The 23,390-nt window shown below is 40.0% G+C and overlaps 1 protein-coding gene across 2 annotated transcripts; it reads right to left on the bottom strand.

Annotated features, from left to right (window-relative positions):
- Nucleotides 1-1,481: 1,481 nt before the first annotated feature.
- Nucleotides 1,482-23,280, bottom strand: gtf2e1 (general transcription factor IIE, polypeptide 1, alpha). Of its 2 annotated transcripts, none has more exons than XM_053495867.1 (5): nt 23,147-23,280; nt 21,195-21,660; nt 8,019-8,220; nt 6,054-6,286; nt 1,482-3,328 (listed from the first exon to the last, which is right to left on the bottom strand). In XM_053495867.1, exons 2-5 carry the CDS (start codon nt 21,640-21,642, stop codon nt 2,889-2,891), a joined length of 1,323 nt encoding a protein of 440 aa, XP_053351842.1. In that variant the 5' UTR covers nt 21,643-21,660; nt 23,147-23,280; the 3' UTR covers nt 1,482-2,888. The 2 variants fall into 2 exon arrangements, with proteins under 2 accessions (XP_053351842.1, XP_053351841.1); XM_053495866.1 differs by having other exon boundaries at nt 23,055-23,263.
- Nucleotides 23,281-23,390: the final 110 nt, after the last annotated feature.

Raw genomic sequence — 23,390 nt, 5'->3', positions numbered from 1 at the left:
GACGTACAGCACAGGTTTTTATCCAGATTTAAGTAGTGTATTTAAACAGATCAAATGAAATGTTTAACTTTGTAAAAGACGGTTAGGAACCTTTTTTTTTTTTTTTTTTTTTCACCAGGTTGTTTAAGTAGGGGTAAAAAAAAAAAAAAAAAAGCAGTGCTGACAACCATTACACCAACTTGAGACATAATCCGCTTGTTCCAGGCACTCGCAGTCCTCCTCTGAACTAGTTTATCATCAGTAAGAGTGTTTTCTTCCTGCGGCAATCTCACACTGCACATTTGAACTTTTTACAGATATTTGGATTTTCTTGCTCCAAATCTTTAAATGAGGCTTAGAAAGAGATAGTTAGATAGCGAGAAAGCCTGGAACACAGAATTATCTGTCTGAATGTAACTCTGGCCTGTTACTGGCCTTGAATGCAACACTATCATTTTGGTGATTTTTTTTTTTTAACATAGAGAAATAAATTCATACGCCGGGAAAAAGTATTTGTCCCTTACAGCACTTAAATGGTTGAGATCATTAAAGAAAACTTATTACACAAAGATAATACAAGTAATTGCTAAATCTTAAAACAGTTAAATCATACTTAAATGATGATTTCATTTCATTGGTTGATATTAACCCACCTGGAGTTAAATTTCACTTTCCAAACCCAGGCCTGGTTACGGATCAAGAAATCACTTTATAAAAGAACCTGTCTGACAAAGTTAAGCATGCTAAAAGATCTTGCATGATGCCGCAATCTAACATAGTATTTGACACATATTGGTCTGGAAAAGGTTACCAAGTTATTTCTAAGGCTTTGGGACTCCAGCAACACACGATGAAAGCCATTATGCCCCAAAAAAGCAAACTTTTGAACAGTTTTGAAACTTCCCAGGAGTGGCCGGCCTACAAAAAGTACTCTAAGAGAATGACGACGATTCATCCAGAAGCTCGTAAAAGATAACAGAACAATATCTTAACAGGTGCAGGCCTTACTTGACTAGGCAAAAATAAGTTCCAAGGTAAAACCGCAAACGCTTGATTTCAGTTATTGCTGCCAAGTATGGTAGAACCAGTTAATAGGTTTATGGACAATTCCTTTTTTTTTTTTATAAGGAGGGCCAGGCAATTTTTTTCCCTTTATAAATATAACCATTTAAAAACTACATTTTGTATTTACTTGAGTTATCTTTGTATAATATTAAAATTCGTTTGATAATCTCAAATTATTTGTGTGTACAAAAAAAAAAAAAAAGGAAGGGGCCGATACTTTTTCACAGCACTGAACATACACACATAAAAAATCCTGTACATTAATCATTGAATCATTTTGTTTTGTACAAATTTACAAAACAAAATTTTTGTACATTAATCACTGAACTATTCTGAGGCAACATCATTCTCCATTAGGTTGCACCACCCCTGCCTGGAATCACATCTTATTCAGTAACACACACACACACACACACTTCTAACCATACACCACATTCACCAACAGCTCTTTATTGTTGTTAAAGAAGTCACTTTATCCACGCCCCACATACTCAATTAAACAAAGTACATTTCCTCATAGAAAGACAGGAGAGTGCTTGTTTCACAAGGAGTTTTTTCTCTCCTAAAAGAGATGAGCAGCAGGAGAATTGAAGATATTTAGCAAGGTGATAATGCAATGCTTAAAACCTTTTCACATTGAAGAGACACACACACACAACGTGTATTAGAGACCTAGACAAGCAACAGAAGACGCACTACTGAATACAGAATATTCATCTATGATGAACAGTTTAAAAATAAATAAATAAAAAACAATTTTAAACACTAGTAAATTAAATCCAACTCTTATTTAGACAGAATTAGATGTCTAATCTAGTAAGCTAAGCTATTCCTTCCAAAATGAATACTAAGAGTAAATGAATACTAGACAATACAGCTTGGCACCAGTTAACCGCATAACCTAAGCCTCAGACAACACAATCTTTTTTTATTCTTCAAAATTTTTTTGTACTTTTATCCTTAGAGATGAAACACAACTATTGTGCCAGTGTAAGATGGCGCCATAGACCATCACCCATCTAGGTCTCTAAAGTACGTCTCAACAGGCTCAAAATGCTCCTGTGTGAGGCTTTTTAATCTTGTAGGCGTCCTGGAAGGTCACTTCTCATCCAGACGTTAACTTAAACACTCTGCTATTTGCCCAAGAGAGTGTGAGACTGAAAACCAAACCAGAAAAGCAAACACGCATCAGTGAGCATGTCCGTGCTTGTGTGCAAAAGTGTGTGCGTGTATTTAGGATGTCACCTAATCTCCATAAATAGAGAAAATGAACACTATTTAAATGTCTTCCAAAACTTTTCTTGTTTACGCTACGGTATATATTTTTTTCGAAAGGCTTTGGGAATACTGTGACAAAAGCAGAACATATCAAAATCATTCTCATGGCTGGAACAGAAAGCTCAGAAAGACCATTTAAAGGAATGCAATTACACGCATAAAGGCAGATGTGTTAACGTGCGTTTATCATGAGTAGAAGAGACAGCTCAGTGTGTGTTCACAAACAAATGGCTTTCATGTGTTTTTGTAAATAAAATTAAAAGAAAAAAAAAAAAAAAAAAAAAACACTGTTTGCGCCTGTCTATGGATACGTGGAAATTCTAAACTAAAATACCTTGAGTGTGTGGCCCTAGTGTAACATATTGAGCAAAACTATTATCAGGAGTCCAAAATTGAACAGAATAAACCTGGAGCTCTCTGTGGGAGGCTGACTTTCAGCACAATTCTCTGCACAGCGTGTGTCAAGGTTCCAAAGGCAACAGCGTGATACTATAGCGACAAAAAAGTGAGCAAGAGTGGACAAGCAGAGACTAGGGGGAAAAAAAACAATAAAGACAGATGATTGCTCAAAAGTCCATGTCCTGGAAGAGGTTTTGCCCCATTTCGATGTAGGCCTCCTTCTCCTGGGCGCTCATCTGCTCCACCAGCTCTGGCCTCTGGCTCACCTCCCTGTAGGGGTACGCTCTTCCTCCCACCATCACCATCGGATCGTCTCCCACCTCCTCGAACTCATCCTCCTCCTCATCCTCATCATCGTCCAGTCTGCTTGGCTTCGCTGGAGCAGTGATGGCTTGGACTGGAGAGTCCTCATCTGATTCACTGGTGTCGCTCTCCGAGTCGCTGGCGTTGCCTGCCGGGATGGGGGTCCTGTTAATGGCTCCGCCAGCTGGTGCAGGCATACTCTTCTTTTCATGGATGAGCAGCGCGCGCATCACTTCCTCGTTCTCGTCATGCGCGAGGCCATGTCCAGCAATACCTTCCTGGGTTACCATGGAGTCCCCGCCAGCTGAAGCACAAAATGTTTTTTTTAAATAAAATAAGTAAGATAGACATGAAACTCAACAGAACAACAAATCAGCCTAGAAGCAGTGGCTAAACAGCTTCATCTTTAACAGTAGATGATAGAGTAGATCAGGGGTCTTTAAATCCAGTCCTGGAGGGCCAGTGTCCAACACAGTTTGGTGATTCTTCCTCTCAAATACAGCTGATTTAACTAATCTGTTAATTACTAGGTTCAGTGGGTGTGCTTGGGTGCTGGTGAATTACAAACTGTACTGGTCACTGGCCCTCCAGAACTGGATTTGGAGACCCCTGGAGTAGATAATAAAAAAAAAAATAAAAAAAACGCCCATGTAAAGTAGGTCCCCAACATACAAACGAGTTCCATTTTGAGAGATTGTTCATAAGTTCAATTTGTTCATAAGTCAAACAAACACTGTGTAGTTACTAGGACACTATTAAAATTGGCTATGCACAGTATAAAACCAACATGTCCAATGATCTTGTCCTTGTTTAGTTCTTCTTTTAACAAGAACTGTACAGATGGTTGAACAGTTCTTGTTAAAAGAACGGGCATTGTCTGCCATCTTTCCACCTTGCTTTGTCCTTTCAATTACTTTCACTTTTGTCATTGATCATAATTATCATTACTGCTTGGCACTTCTTAGCCGTAACAGCTTCATCACGGCTGCTTTTACTTTTGCTTCCGGGCATCCTGACAACGTACGCTGGACCAGTGATCTAACTTCCACTAACACAATTTGAGTTGCGAACTTTTCTTTGAAAGTTCATAACTCAAATGTTCGTATGTAGAAAAAAAAACATGAAGGAGTTGATGTGTTTATCCAGCATTTTATCCCAAAATCTACACCAGGAGCATCTGTTATGTCCACAGCACAAACCTTACACATGTACTACTGCGCTTGACTGCAGCAACATCCTTCATACTAATGGTCCTCTTAGAGATATAAGCAGATGCTCATTACAATTCCTAATTACATCGGTGTGCTTCTAATGCTGAGGAGAAAGAAAGGGGAAAAAAAAAAAGAAAAAAAAAAAAAAAAAAAAAAAAAAAACACACCCTCAGTCAGGTTCACAACACTTATTTTCCAGGAACCAAAGAAATGTTCTAAACAACATAAATGACAATGACCTGGTTAAGTGCTGCCATGACAATTTGAGACCTCACCATTTGGCATGTGCAGCACCTCTCCCAATCCGCTGATTTGTTTACTTCCCTAAGACTCATCAGGAAATGATAAACAGCCAGGCTGCTTTCATGCAGACTACTGGACCACTGCATGGTTCATTAGAGTAATTGATGGAAGCCATATTAAAATTACGGTCTCATGAGGAAATGAAAAGGCCTGTGTGAGTCAGAAGAAGATTCTTGAAGATAACTACAATTATTGGGAGACCAAGAAGAATCCTATGCTCAAAAGCAACATCAGTGAAATTATTAAAAACATGGAACATGATGTGAAACATTCTCTCTTATTCTGGTCATGTCCCAGTCTAGACAGAGGCATTGTGCATTGACAAGCATTACTTTTGAAGAAAAAAAAAAGGCATGGATTAATGTTAGCCTGAAGTCAGGAACTGTGTCGTCACCATGTGGCTCATTTAAATTCACAAGCTGTCAAAACAGGGCAGAGAGAGAGAAAAAATCTTGTCTTTGTTTTCTGATGACAGGACGAGCATTATGTGCAACAGGACTCTCAAATAAATATTTACATCACGCTAGACGCCAGAAACCTTGAGCCATTTGTGCTTTCGAAAAAAAAAAAAAAAAAAAAAAAAAGAACAGCCATCTAGCAGGCTGAAAGAAACGTTAAATGTGTACACTTAAAAATAATCCATGTTTTATACCTTACTTTTAAAATTCCACCCCCTCACTAGTGAAATATTGAATTAAACCCTTTGATAGGCTGTGTGTAGCAACGCTATTAAAAGAAATGAGATTACCAAACGACCCAAAGATTTCCAGTTAAATGACTCAAACTAAATGCGCTGAAAGATTTTTTTGCACATCGTTTTGGACATCAAAGAACACTCACTAGCTGTTATCAAATTGGTTATTTTTCTAAAAGGCAGACAGCACTTTGAAAGTCTGACCCGTGACCACAGGCAGCTCATCTACAGAACTACAAAATGAGAAGACGATAGAGCAGGGGTCCTGAATTAAAATTTAATAAGGTTCGCTCAATAAAATCTTCTTCCAGCCAGGCTCCGAATTTTAAGTTTGGGTTGGGATTTAGATCTCTATAAACTGTATGTAGCTATTGTAAGTTATAAAAGCAATTTAAAAGTTCCATAGCATTTAATAATATTTATTGTCAATTTTCAGTAACTACTTTAAACAAGTGGACAGTTTAAACTTGGATTGCCTTGTATACATCCTTGTATTTTTATGAAATATAAACTTTTTTAATCAATCTTTAGTGCATATACATTTGCACACTGCTAGTCTGTAAATGAATGTAAAAGGACTCTGTAGTTTCTTTTTCACACACTTGGTCTAGCCACGGTAAACTATCGGTAATTGGCTCTGCTGAGTGATGCATATAGCAACGCCCATCTCGAGAAAGAAAGCTTACACATCCTAGGGCCTCTAGATTACTGGTGTATATTAATTATTCTTATTTATCAGAAAAGCATCACGGTCCAGATAGAACGGTCACTCTGTCCGCCATTGAGTGATGCCAGGTCTGGAGTGTTAAAAAGGTACTGACCGGCCTTGAGGTCGTCGTTCTCGTTGTAGGCACCCTGCACGGTGCTCTGAGTCAGCCACACCGGTCTCTCTTTGGGTGCTTTGGCCTTATCCGCCTGGGAGGGCTGGCTGTCCTGCTCCTCCATGTTGATCACGACATTCTGTGTGTACAGATCTGCATAGGACGAGCCCTTCGTTCTCCAGACCTCCCGACCTGCTCCTGCTGGACCTCCGGATGGAGTCGCGCGCTCCCGACTGCAGGGCAAGACGGAGAAATGTGAGGTGAATATATCTGAATATTGCTATAATGATAAAAACCACACATCAAAGAAGACTGTAAAGCAGGTTTCGTCAACTCCGGTCTTGGAGGACCAGCGTCCAGCACAGTTCACCAACACCAGAGGTGGGTAGAAACATTTACTCCATTACATTTACTTGAGTAACTTTTTGGAAAAAATTTACTTCTGAGAGTAGTTTTACTGCACCATACCTTTTACTTGAGTAGATCTGTGAAGAAGAAATGCTACTCTTACTGCGCTACATTCGGCTACACTCGACTCGTTACTTTTCTAACCATTTATTCTAAAGACGCAGCCGATGCAAACCGAAGTATACTCTAATTTTGCAAAACGCCCATAAATCCATGCTGCTACTAGCTTGCGGGTAAGTGTACAATCTTGCCGTAAGTATAAAATGCATTTTTTTTATGTTTGTGTGATTATATGTTAACTTTAATTGTACATATAAATGTTACTTTACCAGTTTATGAACATATTAGTATATTTTACTACAGAATTGTTCCTTTTTTATGCATCCCAAAAAATATGATGCGTCCCTGGCATCATATACAAAGCATGTTTCACTTGGAAAAAAAAAAAGGCTTCATTAGGGCTAAAACGATTCCTCGAGTAACTCAAGTAATTCGATTACAAAAAATGATTGAGGCAAAATCATCTGCCTCGAAGCTTCTTTTAATTCAGTTTAAAAGCTTGCGTTATGCATCCCAAAAGAAATCTTTGCGCAATTATTTGTTTGGCGTGACAGCGAGCCTTAAACGACAGTAAACACAGATGAAAGAAAAAGCGCTTACGTCAACCACAAAGCGGAAGGAGACCCAAACTGTTAGCTGTGTATTGATTTGAGGAAGCGTTCTGTTGCGGACTGCAAAATGGAATAGAGTGATAAAATTATATTAAAATTTATTTTAATGTGTGCCTTAGTTTTTTAAAACCAAAAGTCATTTGAAACACCTTTTTTTAATTATTGCATCTGGGAAAAGGTTTTAAAATAAGAACGTATGGCACTGTAATGCACTTAATTCATCTCAGTCAACTTTAATCTATTCCTTGTATTGTGAAGAATAACGACGTTTATTTTGGATAAAAACAGACACACACTTCAGCATATACACACTAATATATAATTACTATATATAAATCAGACATTGCAATTGAAACAGTTACTCAGTTAATCAGTACTTGAGTAGTCTTTTTTACCAAATACTCCTTTACTCTTATTTAAGCAATATTTTGGATGACTACTTTTTTTTTTAACTTATACTTAAGTAATATTATTCTGAAGTACAGCTACTCTTAGTTTTGTAATTTTTTGGCTACTCTACACACCTCTGACCAACTCTTGAACCTGGTTGTTAAACAACAGATTACTGAAATCAGCTGTGCTTGAGCAAAAGAGTCACCAAAATGTGCTGGACCGTGGCCCACTAGGACTGGAATTGAAGAACCCTTTCATGAAGCATATGCCATGACAGAATTAAAGCTTTCACTAAAAAAAAAAAAAAAACTCCTCTGACTAAACAGAACCGCATTGAGATACTAAAAAGAACGCGATATGTGATGAATCTTTACTCATTAATGTGTTATTAATTTAATCTTTTGAAACGATTTAGATTCGCTACATTCCAGTCCCCTCGAACCAACACATGACCCACACAGAAAGCCCTAAACGTAAACAAGGGGCAAAAGACCTGTGTTTCAGAGCAGGGATTTCTGTAGGCTCTGGCTCCAGCAGCTCATGCGACAGGTTGACATCTTCAGTCTCCCGTAGCAACACATAAATGGGCTCGATCTGCTCGTTGAAGCGGGCAACCAGCGTCCGCGCATCTTTCTTCGGCATAGCTGACTCGTCCTCCTCCACCTCGGTCTGGCAGAACGTACAGCGGAACGTCCCTGAGACAGTAATAGAGGGACACAGAGAGAAAAAAGCGCAAGTGTGACCTATGCTGATTTCAAAAGAATTTTAAAATTTTTATTATAATTATTAAAATAATAATCATTATCATCATGATCATCAACCTCTAGTTCTGAAAAATGTCCCAAAACATGTAATTCATCGAATCTCCACTAGTTGGATCCAAAATGTGTTTCAATCCACATGTTAATTAAAAATGCCTAATTTCACCTGAGAAAAAAAAGAAGCAGAAAAAAAAAACTGTTTGGCTCTACATTGCTAGAGCTCCCATTCATGACAACTGAGCAGAAGGTTGAATTTCTATGCAACTCATCTATTAAACATTACCTCGCGCCATAAAATTTTGCATAATTGGGGCGTGTCCATTTTGCGCAACAGCTGCATTTCTTTATGCAGTCTATGAATAGTACTATAAAGAAGGAAACGCAGCCACATTACAAGTAAGAGTGTGAGCTGTAAACCTCACCCGCATGCACTAAAAGCATGTCGCTGGTGGCGAGTTCGGCTGGTTGGCCATCTGCTGCTGAAGTTATTTCCAGACACATTGATAAGAGCATACACAGCAGTATTGTGTGCATGTGTGTGTCTGAAGCAGCACTGGACTGATATGAAAAGAGTCAGAGATAATGAGAGCTTAAACTTGTCATTGATCTCTGTTGAAATTTTATTATATAGTCAGAAAAAAATGTATTAAAAAATTTATTTAAAAAGTTAAAGTTATTTTTCAAACAGCAATAGAACAAACCACTTCTAACTATAACACGACATTAAAATAAGTCAATAAAAGGAGATCCTACAGCAATGAGCTGAAGCGGATGTGTGGTACACTGCGGATTCTGTGGTTCGAATCCTGACAAATAAACACACACCGTTAGAGAATAGTGTATTTAGTTCCCTCCTTAAAATACGAAGTAGCCAGTTCACAAAAAAACTTAACACCTGCTATACGACATCCTGCGATTCTTTACTTTATTCTAACTCCATTTCTTCCACCATATACACTATATAGGCATAATTATGTGGACACCTGAATAGCACATCCATATGCAGGCCTTCACAAGATATTGTGTATGTATGTACCCTGTTTAACTTCGCTGGTACAAACCTGTTTTATCCTGACTCTACTGTGCACAAAGTGAGCTTGATGAAGATATGTTCTGCCATGTTAGACAATGAAGAACTCTGCAATATACCCAGAACTTAACTCCACTAAACACAACACCAGTGCCTGATCTTACTAATGCTTGTACAGCTGAATGAGCCCAAATCCCCACAGACACACTCCAAAATCTAGTGTCAGGTAGTGATGAACGATTCATTCTTTTTGAACGAGTCTTTAACGAGACTCAGAAGGACGATATGCAGTGCAGTACACAGGAAAGAGAATTGAGCAGTTCTTCTTCTCCGAAGTCTTCTGGTCTGAATCGTTCGTTCTTTTGTCACGTGACTCTTAGATAATAGCGTAAAAGAACGAACGACTCGGACCAGAAGATACGAGAGGTAAGCTGCTTATTCTGTGTATTTGTGCATGTAACCATGTTGGTGGTCTGTTTATTGAAAATGTAATATTGTATTACATTTTATTTCTGATCAAAAAAACAAAATCACAAAAAAATTATTTTATTAATTTTGGTGAACGAGATTCAAGTCACTAAAATGATCCAAAGTTTTAATCACTAGTGTAAAGCCGCCCCAGAAAAGTGGAGGTTCTTACAACAGCAAATGGAGAACTACATCTAGTTTGACAGTTTTTTTTCCCCCGGTCTTACCAAAACCATACAAGTGTGATGGTCAGGTATCCGCAAACAATTAAATTTGGTGGATCAGTGTGATTATATAGACTAGGTGTTAAATAACAATAAGGTACAATCCAGGGACAAGAGTAGTAGTTAAGGCATTGTACTACTGATCGGAAGGTCTCAAGTTCAAACCCCAGCACCACTAAGCATAATGATGTGTAATGTAAGTCACTTTGGATAAGGACATCTGCTTAATGCCGTTAATGTAAATACAATCCAGTTGGTCCATTCCGAACTGGCGTTCCATGCAGTGTTTAATCCCTCTGTACGCTCCAGTACAGCAATCATGACCTCACAGCCTTAGACAAGCTACTGCGATCGATATTAAATGCTGTGTGACCTCTGCCGAAGCCTGCGCACATTTTGTATGGATACAGTGTAGAGAGACGTGGTTTGTGTATAACGGACATTTAGATTCAACATGAACCATCACTGCGATGGGAGGTGATGTCAAACACTATCACACTTTCTCCACTGGCCGGTAACTGAGGCACATTTCAGAGTATGAATTTTCCAGAATGTAAAACCTGATCGAGTATAAAGCAGCGGTGACGCTGGACTTTCTCCATGCACAGAGTGGATGAACATTATCGGATTATAGTCGGAGAGAAAGGAGTCAATTAGTGAACGTCTGAGCTTAAAGCCTGTCTTAGAGCTCTGCTTTCCCCGACTCTGGTCGGTAGTTTGGGAATCACATGCTTCCTCCAAGGTATGTAATCATGTTGACCGCATTTAGGGGTGGGGCGGCGTAGCACCTGTTTCGCTTGCCTGAGCTCGCAGGTGTCCTTAACTGACTGGTCTCTCACTGTGACTGCTGAAGGAGCGCAAGCAGGTCACCCATTTCCCCATTTTTTTGCTCCCCAGGACTCGGCTAACTATGACATTATCAGGATTCGAACTCCTTAGGAGCTCCACCTGTCCGTTTTACTTGTGTCTGACTTGACCGCTGATGTCCTTGAGCTTCGCTTTTATTAGCTTATAATACCAGACGCTTCCTGCTTCGTCACTGCGCAAGCGAGCGACATATTTAGGAATTCATGCTACACGAGAGCCTGAAGTTGCTGCGATTTCTGAGCTGCAGGGGAAATCGTCAGAGGGAATGATTCATTGCAATTTCCATTTTGAAAAGCCCTTTTGGCAAGCTGACAAGCACCGCAAAAGCACTCGTGAAAAAACAATCACCTCCGCCTGGGCCTTTTATTATAGTGTACAACTTAGCCATCTGATGGATGGGACCGGGAAAGAAAACAACTTGATGAGCGAGGCAGAGAGGGGGAGATAAGTGAATACAAAACAAGGATTTGTGCCATGATGATTCCATCGCACCAAATACCTCAGTGGAGGGAAGGTAACATCAAACAAAAGTTAAAAAGAAAACAAGGAAGCAAATAAACAAAACAATAAAAGTGAGCGTTATTAATCCAGCACTAGTATGACAGCCAGAATAGCTGGCAGGCAGAAAGAGAGGGTACGTTGGAATTTCACAGATGAAGGGGGACAATAAAACTGCCAATCAGTGGAAGGTGGAGTAGTCGAGGTGAAGCTATAAGTGCACACAAACAAACCGAGGAGCACACGGAACGACTTTTTATTCAGCCAGAGAGGCAAATTGGCACAGCTACGCGCTCTACACCTGCACAGACGTGCCCTCCAGCACTTAGTTAGAACCCGGTTTCATTTGTAACCTCCATAAATGGAAGACGAACAAAATAAAACCAGAACAGGGAAATAAACAAAAACTAAAAAAAAAAAAAAAAAAAGCCAATTATGCATTCTAATATGAGAGAGAGAAATTAGTGGTAATTGCAGCGCAATCAGGGATATAAAACAGGTTTGCTCGAACTTCACGCATACACAAACACATGTACCCGCCACAAACACACACGCTCAATCTCTACATCATCTACTTCACCAAGAACGAAGTCTGTTTGTGAGACATGCGCTCATGAAGAGTTTCGCATAGAATAAAGTGAGTGTTTCGCAGATATATCTCTGCTGTTTATCACATCTAAAATACACAGCTCTTCCTCGTCAAAGCTTAGTGTGAAAGCAAGACAGCTCTATGTATGCTCTTGTATAACAGGAAACAACAGGAGAATTAAAATGGTGTGCCTGATCCAAATAAAAAAAATAATAAAATAAAAATGTGAAATTCTGGATAGCTGATCTAACACTATATATATATACATATATATACATATATATATATATATATATATATATATATATATATATATATATAAAATATACTTGCTGAGCTTGCTAGTTAATACCTTACTTTTAAGAACATTCGAATATCTTCTAATAGTCACTCCCAATGTTTTTACCATTTCTCTGATTTGCTTATTTCGGTTTTTTTTTTTCTCCAAGCCTAATAATAGCTGCCTTTACTTACTTACTTTTTTGAATGGCATGTTGCAAATACACTCCAGGACTTTAACCTGCTTAAATAGTCACGGAGTAATGAGGCAACAGTCCGCACATTACCATGCAACTGCTCGTCAGCCATTTGTTCCACTATTTATGAGCCCCTAAAATGGAGTGCGTGCATGAAAATGGCTGTAATTCCTCAACAGTTAATGCCATGCTTTTGCCAAACTGCTTTAATTAAAGCTGAAAGTCTTGACATCTTGAGTGTTTTAAATTCAGTGTGCTGCCATACAGAGGGGAGAAAACAAAAACCTTTACCTTTGTTCCAAAATTTATGGCCCTCACTATGTGAATGCATTCATCGAAAGGGTTAAACTACTCATATAAATATGAAATATTTAGCGCCAACTCTATGACCAACGTCTGAGATTTAAACTTATCTTCACTACATCATCGCATCTCAGACTAACTCAGACTGAATTTTAGGAATATCCTATCAACCATACACACACCTCTATTTTATCATGTTCAGTGTGAGAATAAACCGAAATGCGATGGAATTACAAATATCGATCTTGCTCTGATTAGGACTCGTCAAACGGACCAATACATGTCAAAGTGCCTTAAAACTTTGTAAAGGATTTTTTTTATCCTGCTATCGAACTCTAAACCATGATAAATGTGCCTCCTTCATTTGTCTTCACTACCATGACTAGAAAAGAGACCAGAGTGTATGACGTGTTTGATGGATGACTGGGGGGGAGAAAAAAAAAGAAAAGTGTGTGGGAGAATGACTAAGAATTAAAGTAAAAAAAAAAAAAAAAAAGGAAGCAAGGATTGGGTGAGATGTTTATGTAAGAACAACACCCTGCTCAATGACTCAATCAAATCACAGATTAACCTCGCCTTCTCGGTCTGACCAGGCGACGCAGAAATCAGCAAGCAATCATCTAATCAAATCAGCATTCCCACTCAACATTCCAGCCCATACACATCGGACCTCACGGAAAGAAAAGAAAAAATAAATAAATAAATCACGGCCATAATAAAAAGACTGTTGTTTTAGATTCTGCAGAGATAAAACCGGCCACGGCCATCATCTTACACAATCTAAGCATACAATCAGTTAAAGGTCATATCAAGAAATCAGCCGAGTGCTTACACTTATTTGTTCAAATAAAAAATAACAGCACGGCATTGTAATCGAGCGTCACCCAAACACGGAGGCTGCACTCCAGTCCACAGTGTACAGTGGGGCAAAAAAGTATTTAGTCAGCTACCAATTGTACAAGTTCTCCCACTTAAGAAGATGAGAGAGGCCTGTGATTTTCATCATAGGTATACCTCAACTATGAGAGACAAAATAAAAATAAAAAATACAGAAATTACATCGTAGGATTTTTAAAGAATTTATTTGCAAATTATGGTGGAAAATAAGTATTTGGTCATCTACAAACAAGCAAGATTTTAAGTACTTAGGGTCAACAGTCCAAAGCAATGGAGAGTGTGGAAAGGAGGTGAAGAGGCGGGTTGGAATGGGTGGAAAAAGTGTCAGGTGTGTTGTGCGATAAAAGAGTATCTTGCTTGTTTGTAGATAACCAAATACTTATTTTCCACCATAATTTGCAAATAAATTCATTAAAAATCCTACAATGTGATTTTTCTGGATTTCTTTTCTTATACCTATGATGAAAATTACAGGCCTCTCTCATCTTTTTAAGTGGGAGAACTTGCACAATTGGTAGCTGACTAAATACGTTTTTGTCCCACTGTACATACTTAAAAGCGTGTTCCCTACTCGGGCTTTCAGGCTGAGGAACTCGACAAAATCCCACCCACCAATCCTCACCAGCGCAGGCGTCACTTCCTCTGAGCGATACCATGGTAATGTGAGCACCCCGGATACCTGGTGCTGCTACTCTGGAAATTTTACATTACTGAAATTACTGAATATTCATTAAAACAAACACATCATTATAAAATATATACAACTGAAAGGTATCCAACTCGTTAATAAGTTATTAGATTAATTTACAAGATGTATGGAGAAATCATCAGTGTATGCATTTTTTATGAAAGATTACGAGTAAGGACTTATTGATTAAATAGATTTTTTTAAATTAAATTAAAATTACAATTATAAGTAATACGTATTGCAGTATATTAATATTACATCATCCTTTATAATAACTATAACAAATAGATACCCTTCAAGCTCTTGTTTTTTTTCACGCTCCAGTGAGGTGCAGGGACTGATGAGAAATTCTGCAGGTCCACTGCTGGTGAAGGGATGAAGCATCGTTCACTTGTTCCCTTTGAACCGAGCAGTTTCGCTCCCTATGGTGTGGAATCTTGCTTGGTTGGCTGACTACCCTGTGCAGTCCACTTCGCTGGGAACTTCTAACCGATCGAAACGCAGCCAGAGAGCATTGGGTGAAAGAGACGGGTAACACATTGCTTTACACCTGTGGCTCATTATAAAGCTTATTTATTTGTGTTTTTTTGGGTTAGCGAGGAAAAACCCAAAAAGAGAGAGAGAGAGAAAGAGAGAAGCTGAGATGTAGTAACTAGAGGAAGTTTGTGTGCATGTGTGTGCGTAAGTATTTGTATTTTTTTGCACAATTTCACCAGAGTTTGCTGGAAAGCAAAAGTATACAGTAAAAGAAATAAAAAATTTATTTTAAAAATACGCTCATTCTGCTTCCCGTCCTTCAGATCTCAAACCGGCTACTGTGACCCTCAGTACCTAATGTATCTATATAAATAAAAGAAAGATTTTGTTTGTACATTGTTTAGAACTCGCCATTTCACAAATATCCTTAACGTTTCATACGTTAAAGGGCCTGAAACCAGTCTCAGAAATTTTTCTTCCTGTATTATTGTACATCTTTGCGTCTGTATGTCAGTCTGTGTATCTGTCCAGCCAGATTTTGTCACAGCATCACTCAAAACTGGGTGGACAGAATTTAATAATAAAACTGTCCCATAGATGAAATTAAAATGTTGAGTAAAAGTGATATAAACAGTGCTGGATTTAATAATCTACTTAAATAAACAAAACCGACAGATATTAATTAGATAGATATTAATTAGAAAAGTTAAACTAAATATTCTTACCGGTATGGTTGAATATTTTCACAGCTGAAGTGAATTTTAACACACCGGAGTCATTTTACAACAAAACTTGATCTTTACCCGATCTACATTTTCAATTTCTCATTTGTGATTCGCTCTCCGATTACTGAACAGAGAGTGCATCTGGCTAAGGAGGACAGAATAAATACAGTGGTCACCATCGGCCTCTATGGTTCCTAGTTGGACTATCGAGATTCCTAAATGAATGGTGTGATGTTTAAGGAACAGTGTTTGGTTTTATTCGACGATCTCTTAAACAGGACCCGATCTTGAATGCTTCTCCATGCAGAAATCTTACTCTCCATCTCGAGCTCTTTCTTAGTTTTGAGTGTGCGCATGATCTCTCTATTCTCGACCTCAGTTCAATTCAATACAGTTCAAACTTCAGGAATGAAGCTGTTATTGCAAAATAGTGATTTCTGTCTCTCTCGAGCGTTCCTTGCCAAAAGGATTTGCTGACAGAGGTACGTTTTGACGGCATCGAATTTTCGCAAGACTCCGCGACCCTCATGACATTTATCCAACACTTGTCTTGCGGGACACAATGCCTGTAAGCGCCACTTGAGAGGTTTGCCCTCACTGCGGACACACCCTAAGCATTGCGCAATATTATCATGATCAGTTCACACCTCCTTCTCCAGAGACCCGTCAATGATGGAACTGCACATCCATTGAGCCACCTCTCAACAGTTTGCACGTGTTTTATCCTGGCTGTCTGAATGTCTCCTGAAACCACAAAGTGCTCACGCTCGACAGGATGAAATAAGGCTGACGGCAGAAAGTTGATCGTTATCAGCTCCTTGAACAAAAGTCACTTTTGAAATAAATAAAAGCATCCGTCACCTCTCTTCAGGAGCTTTATCATTTAAAAAAAAAAAAAACATAAAAACTTCTCACCTGGATGACTCCTTGTATATACACACACACACACACACACACACACACACACACTCGGCACTCTCATGCATATATATACACACACACGACATCCATTAATAACACCTTCCACAATGCTGACGCAAATCAGAAAAGCAATGACGGTGATGACCGTAATGTAAAGCTACAAGAGTTCTCTAGACATTAATGAAAGGGTAGAGAAGCCGCTTGCGCATTGCATCGTTAAACCTCGGGATGTGAAATGGCATGTACACATGTGCATGTGTGTTGGAGACATGGCCAGTGGTGAGGACACTCTTTACCCACCCGTCTCCTTGCCCATCCCACTGCGTATCCTAGCAACAGCTCGCCTCTCCTGCCTGTTGTTTGCCTTTTCCTTCTCTTCATCATCATCACCATCACCACTTGCTCCTTTTACCCCTTTTTTTTTCCTTCTTTCTATAAATATCCTCTCTCTTCCTTCTTCATTTTGCTGACATGGCCAGCGGTGTGTAGATTAAGATATTCTACATCTGATTCTATGGACATGGACGACGGCCTCAAGCAAAAGTAATCCCTGCAATTCAAAGACTTTATCCCAAGTGGCAGAAGTAGAAGTGCGTGTCCAAGCTGCGATGATGATAGGATATATTACGTCTGGTATTCTAGTATTATAGGAGCATCCTACAGTATCAAAACACAACACTGTTCACTTTTCTTATTTTCATACGGTTTGATTGCTTAGATGAACTAGAGGTGGTCTCAAATTTTAGGGTGAACTCATTATACATCATTTGACATGGTAGCAGGGTAGACCTAAAGCGCTCGACACTTACTCTCACTCTCAGCATGATGTTCTGAGAGATGGAGAGAAAGACGCTCAACCTGCACAGCTCCGTTTCATAAACACCGCAACTCCAATCAAAAGTCAGCGCACGTTTTACCCATGGTAAAGCAGACCAAAGTTCTCTGTGTGTGTGTGTGTGTGTTGCTTCGATAGCACATGGATAAATCAGAAGCTGCAGCGGACACAAACTTCAAAGTACGAGTGCTGACATGAGAGGAGGCAAAGCTGGCGGTATTCTTCATATGACAAAAAAGACAAGATGAAAAAGCAGCTTCGCTAAACTTGCACGTATTCTCCCAAAGAACTTGGTGTACGTCTTACAAGGGGATTTTGCACTTCGGGGGCACATGCTGGCTCTGGGATTTCTAAACACCGCAGCAAGGCCAGGTCGGATTTTTTTTTAATTTAGCAATTAATGTCTGCACTCCAGGAAACTCTACTTTAATACCGTTTGAAGTTTATTTTTATGAACTTTGCCAATAACGGTCACGCTGTTAAGACTTGAGAGAATTTGACAGCGTTGAATTTTTAACTGTTTTTAAAGCATGCATAGCTAAAAAAAAAAACAGGATAGAATATTATGCCTGTCGTTGTGCTGTTAAAAAGCACAGAAATGAGACACCGTGCCAGAAGTGGTGTACATCAGAAAACTCTGTTCTGCTTTTCATCAATCGCAAGAAAACAATTACGAGAGAAATCAAACTACTGCTTCATGCTGTGACAGAAGCAACAGGGTGACACTCCAATCAGACTAATCAGGCTTGAATGAATAACGTAGTGTAAGAACCGTTTCAGTTCGCAGTCATGACTTTCTCACTCAAAAACCCTCTTTTTTTTTTTTTTTTTAACAATTTGAGGACAAAGACAGGTGAGAAATAGTCTCATTAGTCTTAATTAGTCCCATGTCCTTTCCGTAGACAGATATCCCATATCCGAACGTAATACATAGTTCCACAACTCTGTGCTGCCATCTGGTGTCCGCAGCTCACCTCACACAGGGCGCACAGTTAGATCTTCAGTGCAAATTAAAAAGAAATATTTTAAAATGTACTTTAGAGTCATTGTGGTGAACACGGGAATCCTCAAACGATTTAAAACTATTCACACCTCTGCTGGGAGCCATGCGTACCGTTTGCTAGGAGCAAATTATTTGTTTAGGATCTTATAGCAAATCAAGACATTTCGAAAATCGTGATACTTTTCATAGAATGGCGGTGCAAATCGAATCGGCACCTGGGAATCGTGATATGATATCAGGTGGTTCCTGGTGATTCCCGGTCCAATCTGGCACCAACAACCACGAGATTGTGCCATCAAAGCTAAAATCAAATCAAAGCTGAATGCTCGTTTCAAAATGTGAGTATTGTCGATACCGCAAAGTGGGTAGAAATCTGTCCCTGTTCGCTTTCGTCTCCCTCTCTTTTCAACTCTGTGTCAACCATGTTTCCTTTTACAAATAATACTAGGGTAAGTCAAACATTTTCCACACTCCACGCTGTAGGGATTCTTTTAACGAACTTTTAAACGAGACAATTTTTTTCTACATATTTTTATATCTCCTTGCTTTTCGGTAAACTTTATTTACCCGTCTACACTTTGTCCACCTGTCTTATTCGCTTATTTATAAAAAAAATAGTTTAGGCTGAGCTATGCGCCACGAAGGCAGCACAGTCTTCACTTCTTTATCAGAAGTCGTCCTCGTAGGACTGCTTTAGGGGACCGAATAGGTGAAGCCAGATGGAGAGAGATCAGGACTATAGGGAGGACGCTCTAATACATAAAAACGCTTACATTTTGGCAAAGTGCCGACAGTGTGGGCAGAAGTGTGCAGACTGGCATATCCAAGGGAGTCAAGATCACGATGTACTTGGATAGCACTGTTGATTGTTGAATCTTTTTCCTGATAATGTTCCAATACTGGCTCTTGAGAATCCCAGAAAATTGTAAGCATTGATGAATTTTCCAGCTGATGGCCGACTTAACATTTTTTGTAGTCAGCGATTGAGGATGTTTTCGTTTCAAACTCTGCTGTTTTCTCTCAGGCTCGTAGTAATGAACCCATGTCTCATCCTGAGTAATGATTCTCTTTAAGAAACTTTCTCCTTCCTTAAGTGTATTTTGTTTGCAGATATCCAAACTCTTCTGTTTATGCTCTTCTGCGGGTTGTTTCAGCACCAGGTACACCCTCAGATCAATGCACGCTGCTCTTCATTTGTGCAAATCCACACGGCCAAAAGAAGTTTTAATATAACTTTGATGCAGATAATTACTTTTTTTTAGTTTATCATGTTTATTTTGGGGGTGATTTTATATGTTGTACAAACTGTATAAAACTGAATAAAGCTTTAAAGCCTTCCAGGGATGCATTACACATTAATCTGTGTTCATCACCAATTTATGAGCTGCTATTAGGGAAGGAGCACAAACACTGCCATGACTAATTCATTATCTAGCTGTTACAGTAAGCTCACCCATATTACTTTTAGTTTTAAAAGAGCATGATGTGCTGTTGGCACCTTAATAAACTTTGTTTATATTTTAACATCTGTTTTTTTGTTTTGTTTTTTGGTCAGTACATCAGTAATTCAGTATGCAGAGGTTATCTGTGAACTTTCATGAGGACATTTATATATCTGTAATATAATGTCAAGTTAAAGGGCGTCTTCACATTAGGGAATTGTTTCCAGGAAAATAAAGTCTGGCTCATTTTGATCAGTAAGAAGACAAACGTCCTGCGCAATATGCCGAACTTGGAAACTAATCAGATAGGAAAACGTGAAGCTTAACTTTCTCATTCACATCATCTTTTGTGTTTAATGGCGACTCACAAACCAAGTAGGTGTTTAACGTCACCTGCTGTATCGGAGACTGCGAATACGCAAGTGTACCCAAGAACAGGGAAACAACAATGTGGCGCTGGAGGAATGGGGAGGGCAGAGCAATCGTTCCCGGGCATGACACAAATCAATCATGCCTAATGTGAAAATGCCTTAAGTTGCTTATTTTTATTACATTTACAGCATTTGCAGATATCCTGTTCCAGAGCCACGTCCAGAAGAGAACACTATTGAAATCGCTGCCTCACTGGGTTTAGAGACTGGGTCAGAAACATTTTGTGCAACCCTGGTGTTTTTTTATATTATTTACTAGATATTAATTAAAGAATATGAAACTATACTTACACGCAAGTCAGCATTTACAGGCAACTTTTATAAAGGTTTTATAATGACTATTGTTAAATATATATAAATAAATAAAATAGAAAGATGGTATTAAAATAACTGCATGTCAGAATCATGATCAGAACCACAAACACAGCAAATGTTACTTAACACAAATTATAGATAAAGCAAATTTATTCGAGGGTAATTCATTTCTTTGAAGCTCATGTGCTGTATATTTGGTTATTCTTTGAACTTAAAAGTCGACATTTGCTGTGCGTCTGCATGTTATTTTCAGAAAATAAGACAGGAAAAATTCATCAAAAGGTCTTTTTTAATAAATCTCTTATTAAATTACCTACTATTGCACAAGCCTGGTAACACTGCTACCAATGACAGTGTAGAGAGAATCTCTAACCCGTTCCTGTCTGATCTGAAAAAGTATCAATTGTCATGCAAACTGCTGAAAGAGTTCGCCGACTATGACAGAAAAGTGTCAGAACAAACAGCACATCACAGCTTGCCTCATATAAGGTCAGAGTGCCCATGCCGACTTACTTGACCAAAGTCAAGTGTGATCCATGAAAGCCCTACTTCACAACTTAAAGAACTTAATAGATCTACTACTAATCCCGTGTGGTTGGAGCAATTAACCTTAATTAACCCTAATCGGCTAAGTTTTAAGTTCAAAACACCAGGATTAAGGTGAAATGACTAGTTTAATCCGTGTAACTAATCCTACCTTACTCACCACCCTCTCTCACCTGTCATTGGGTCAAACAGCTGGTTGGCCTCCAGGTCGGTGAACGTGCTGCAGCAGTTGGGACAGTGGAACGACGCCCTGTTGGTGGAGTCGCGCTCGTCCGTCTCGATGCGTCTCCGCATGTGGTCCAGCTTGTACTTAACCACGTTAACCAGCAGCCTGTAATTGATGAAGTAGTAATTGTGGCGCGTGGTCTTGCCATCCGGCGCCGTCTCGACGCGCATGCGGCACTTGACGAACTTGTCGCCTTTCAGAGTGTTGAGCACGGAGCGCAGCTGCTTGCGGTCGAACTTGAGCAGCTCCAGCATGTCCTCCTCGCGCACGCAGGCGTTGCGGATTAGCACGTCCAGAGCCAGAGCGTGCTCGATACCGTAGAAACCGCGCACCACCTGCTTGGCCAGACGCTTGAGCGCCGCCGGGACTTCCGTCAGCACCTCCGGCTCGGCCATCTCACGCACAGCTGGAGGCTGCAAGAAGAAGAAATGATTATCTTTCCCATGTACATCTTTACATTTAATATGTTTACTATTTCATTATTTGAGAAACAGGGAAGGAGAGAAAAGAGAGCAAAAGAGAGAAGAAGAGAAAAAGGTAGGAAGAGTGAAAAAGTAAGAAGGAGAAGGAGTTAGAGAGGCAGAGAAGAAAAAAGATGACAAGGAAAAGAGAAGACGAGGGAGAAAGGGTTAGGGGAGAGGGAGACACAGGGAATGAAAAAAGAAAAAGGAAGAGAGATGGAAGGCAAGAGACACTAAAAGTTGGGAACAAACACTATACTCTTACAGTACTCACTTCCGCTCTAGTACCCACCCCACCACTCACTCCCTTATTCAGTCTCACTCTTTTGCCAACACTCACTCCCTTAACCAGACTTTTACCCATTCCTTTACCCGCTCCCTTAACCAGTCCCTCACCCGCTCCCTTAACCAGACTCTTACCCATTCCTTTACCCGCTCCCTTAACCAGTCCCTCACCCGCTCCCTTAACCAGACTCTTACCCGTTCCTTCACCCGCTCCCTTAACCAGTTCCTCACCCGCTCCCTTAACCAGTCCCTCACCCGCTCCCTTAACCAGTCCCTCACCCGCTCCCTTAACCAGACTCTTACCCGTTCCTTCACCCGCTCCCTTAACCAGTCCCTCACTCGCTCCCTTAACCAGTTCCTCACCCGCTCCCTTAACCAGTCCCTCACCCGCTCCCTTAACCAGACTCTTACCCGTTCCTTCACCCGCTTCCTTAACCAGTCCCTCACCCGCTCCCTTAACCAGTCCCTCACCCGCTCCCTTAACCAGTCCCTCACCCGCTCCCTTAACCAGTCCCTCACCCGCTCCCTTAACCAGTCCCTCACCCGCTCCTTTACCCACTCTCTTAACTTGTCTTTTACCCACACTCTCTCACCCACTCACTTTTACCCGCTCTCACCCGCTCTCACTCTCTCTTACCAGCTGCTTTACTCACTCTCTCCCTTAACTAGTCTCTCACCCACTCTCTTACCCACACTCACTCTTAGCTGCTCTTACTCACTCACTCACACCCGCTCTCACCCAGTCTCACTCTCTCTCATCCGCTCCTTTATCCACTCGCTCACTCACTCCTAGCTAGTCTCTCACCCACTCTTACCCACATTCACCCACCCACTCTCCCTCTCTTTTACACTCTCACTCTTACCCACTCCCACTCTCTCTCTCACTCACTCACATTTACCCACTCACTCAATCACTCACCCACTCTCTCACCCACTCTCTCACTCACTCACTCACCCACCCACACACACACACACACTCACTCACTCACTCTCACCCACTCACTCACTCTCACCCACTCTCACTCCCTCTCTCATGTGTAGAGAGCTAAAGGCAGATTTACCTTTGAGCGGTTAACTGTCTACACAACACAACTTCCTTCGAGAGACAAGTTTACAGCGTAAAACTTCCTGGACCCGAAGTAAACCTTCTCACCCGAGAGCAGCTTCAGCGCTTTAACTCTAAACAAACGAGCCGAGCCGAGGCGGAGTTAAAGCAGCAGCGTTACAGTGTGAAACAGGCTAAACTTCACTTCAGGCTAAATCAGCCTGCTAGCATGGAGCCTCCGGAAATGACGCGCCGGAAGTTGATTTACAGACAAAGTAGAGTCAAGAATTTCAGATTGAATTTAATTAATTATTTTTATTGAAATACTATTGTTTACTATTAAAAAATTGTT

Source organism: Clarias gariepinus, chromosome 5, assembly GCF_024256425.1.
Source record: "Clarias gariepinus isolate MV-2021 ecotype Netherlands chromosome 5, CGAR_prim_01v2, whole genome shotgun sequence".
Taxonomy (NCBI): Eukaryota; Metazoa; Chordata; class Actinopteri; order Siluriformes; family Clariidae; genus Clarias; species Clarias gariepinus.
Note: the sequence above shows the minus strand (reverse complement) of the source record. Positions and strands in the feature narration are given on the sequence as shown.

What these genes read in the sequence shown, in the direction of transcription:
- gtf2e1 (XM_053495867.1), bottom strand. Translation starts at nt 21,642, where the DNA reads ATGGCCGAGCCGGAGGTGCTGACGGAAGTCCCGGCGGCGCTCAAGCGT. An exon ending in GCTGTTTGACCCAATGACAG is followed by an intron (nt 8,221 to 21,194) that starts GTGAGAGAGGGT and finishes TTACTGTCTCAG; the next exon opens with GGACGTTCCGCTGTACGTTC. An exon ending in ATCCCTGCTCTGAAACACAG is followed by an intron (nt 6,287 to 8,018) that starts GTCTTTTGCCCC and finishes CTTGCCCTGCAG; the next exon opens with TCGGGAGCGCGCGACTCCAT.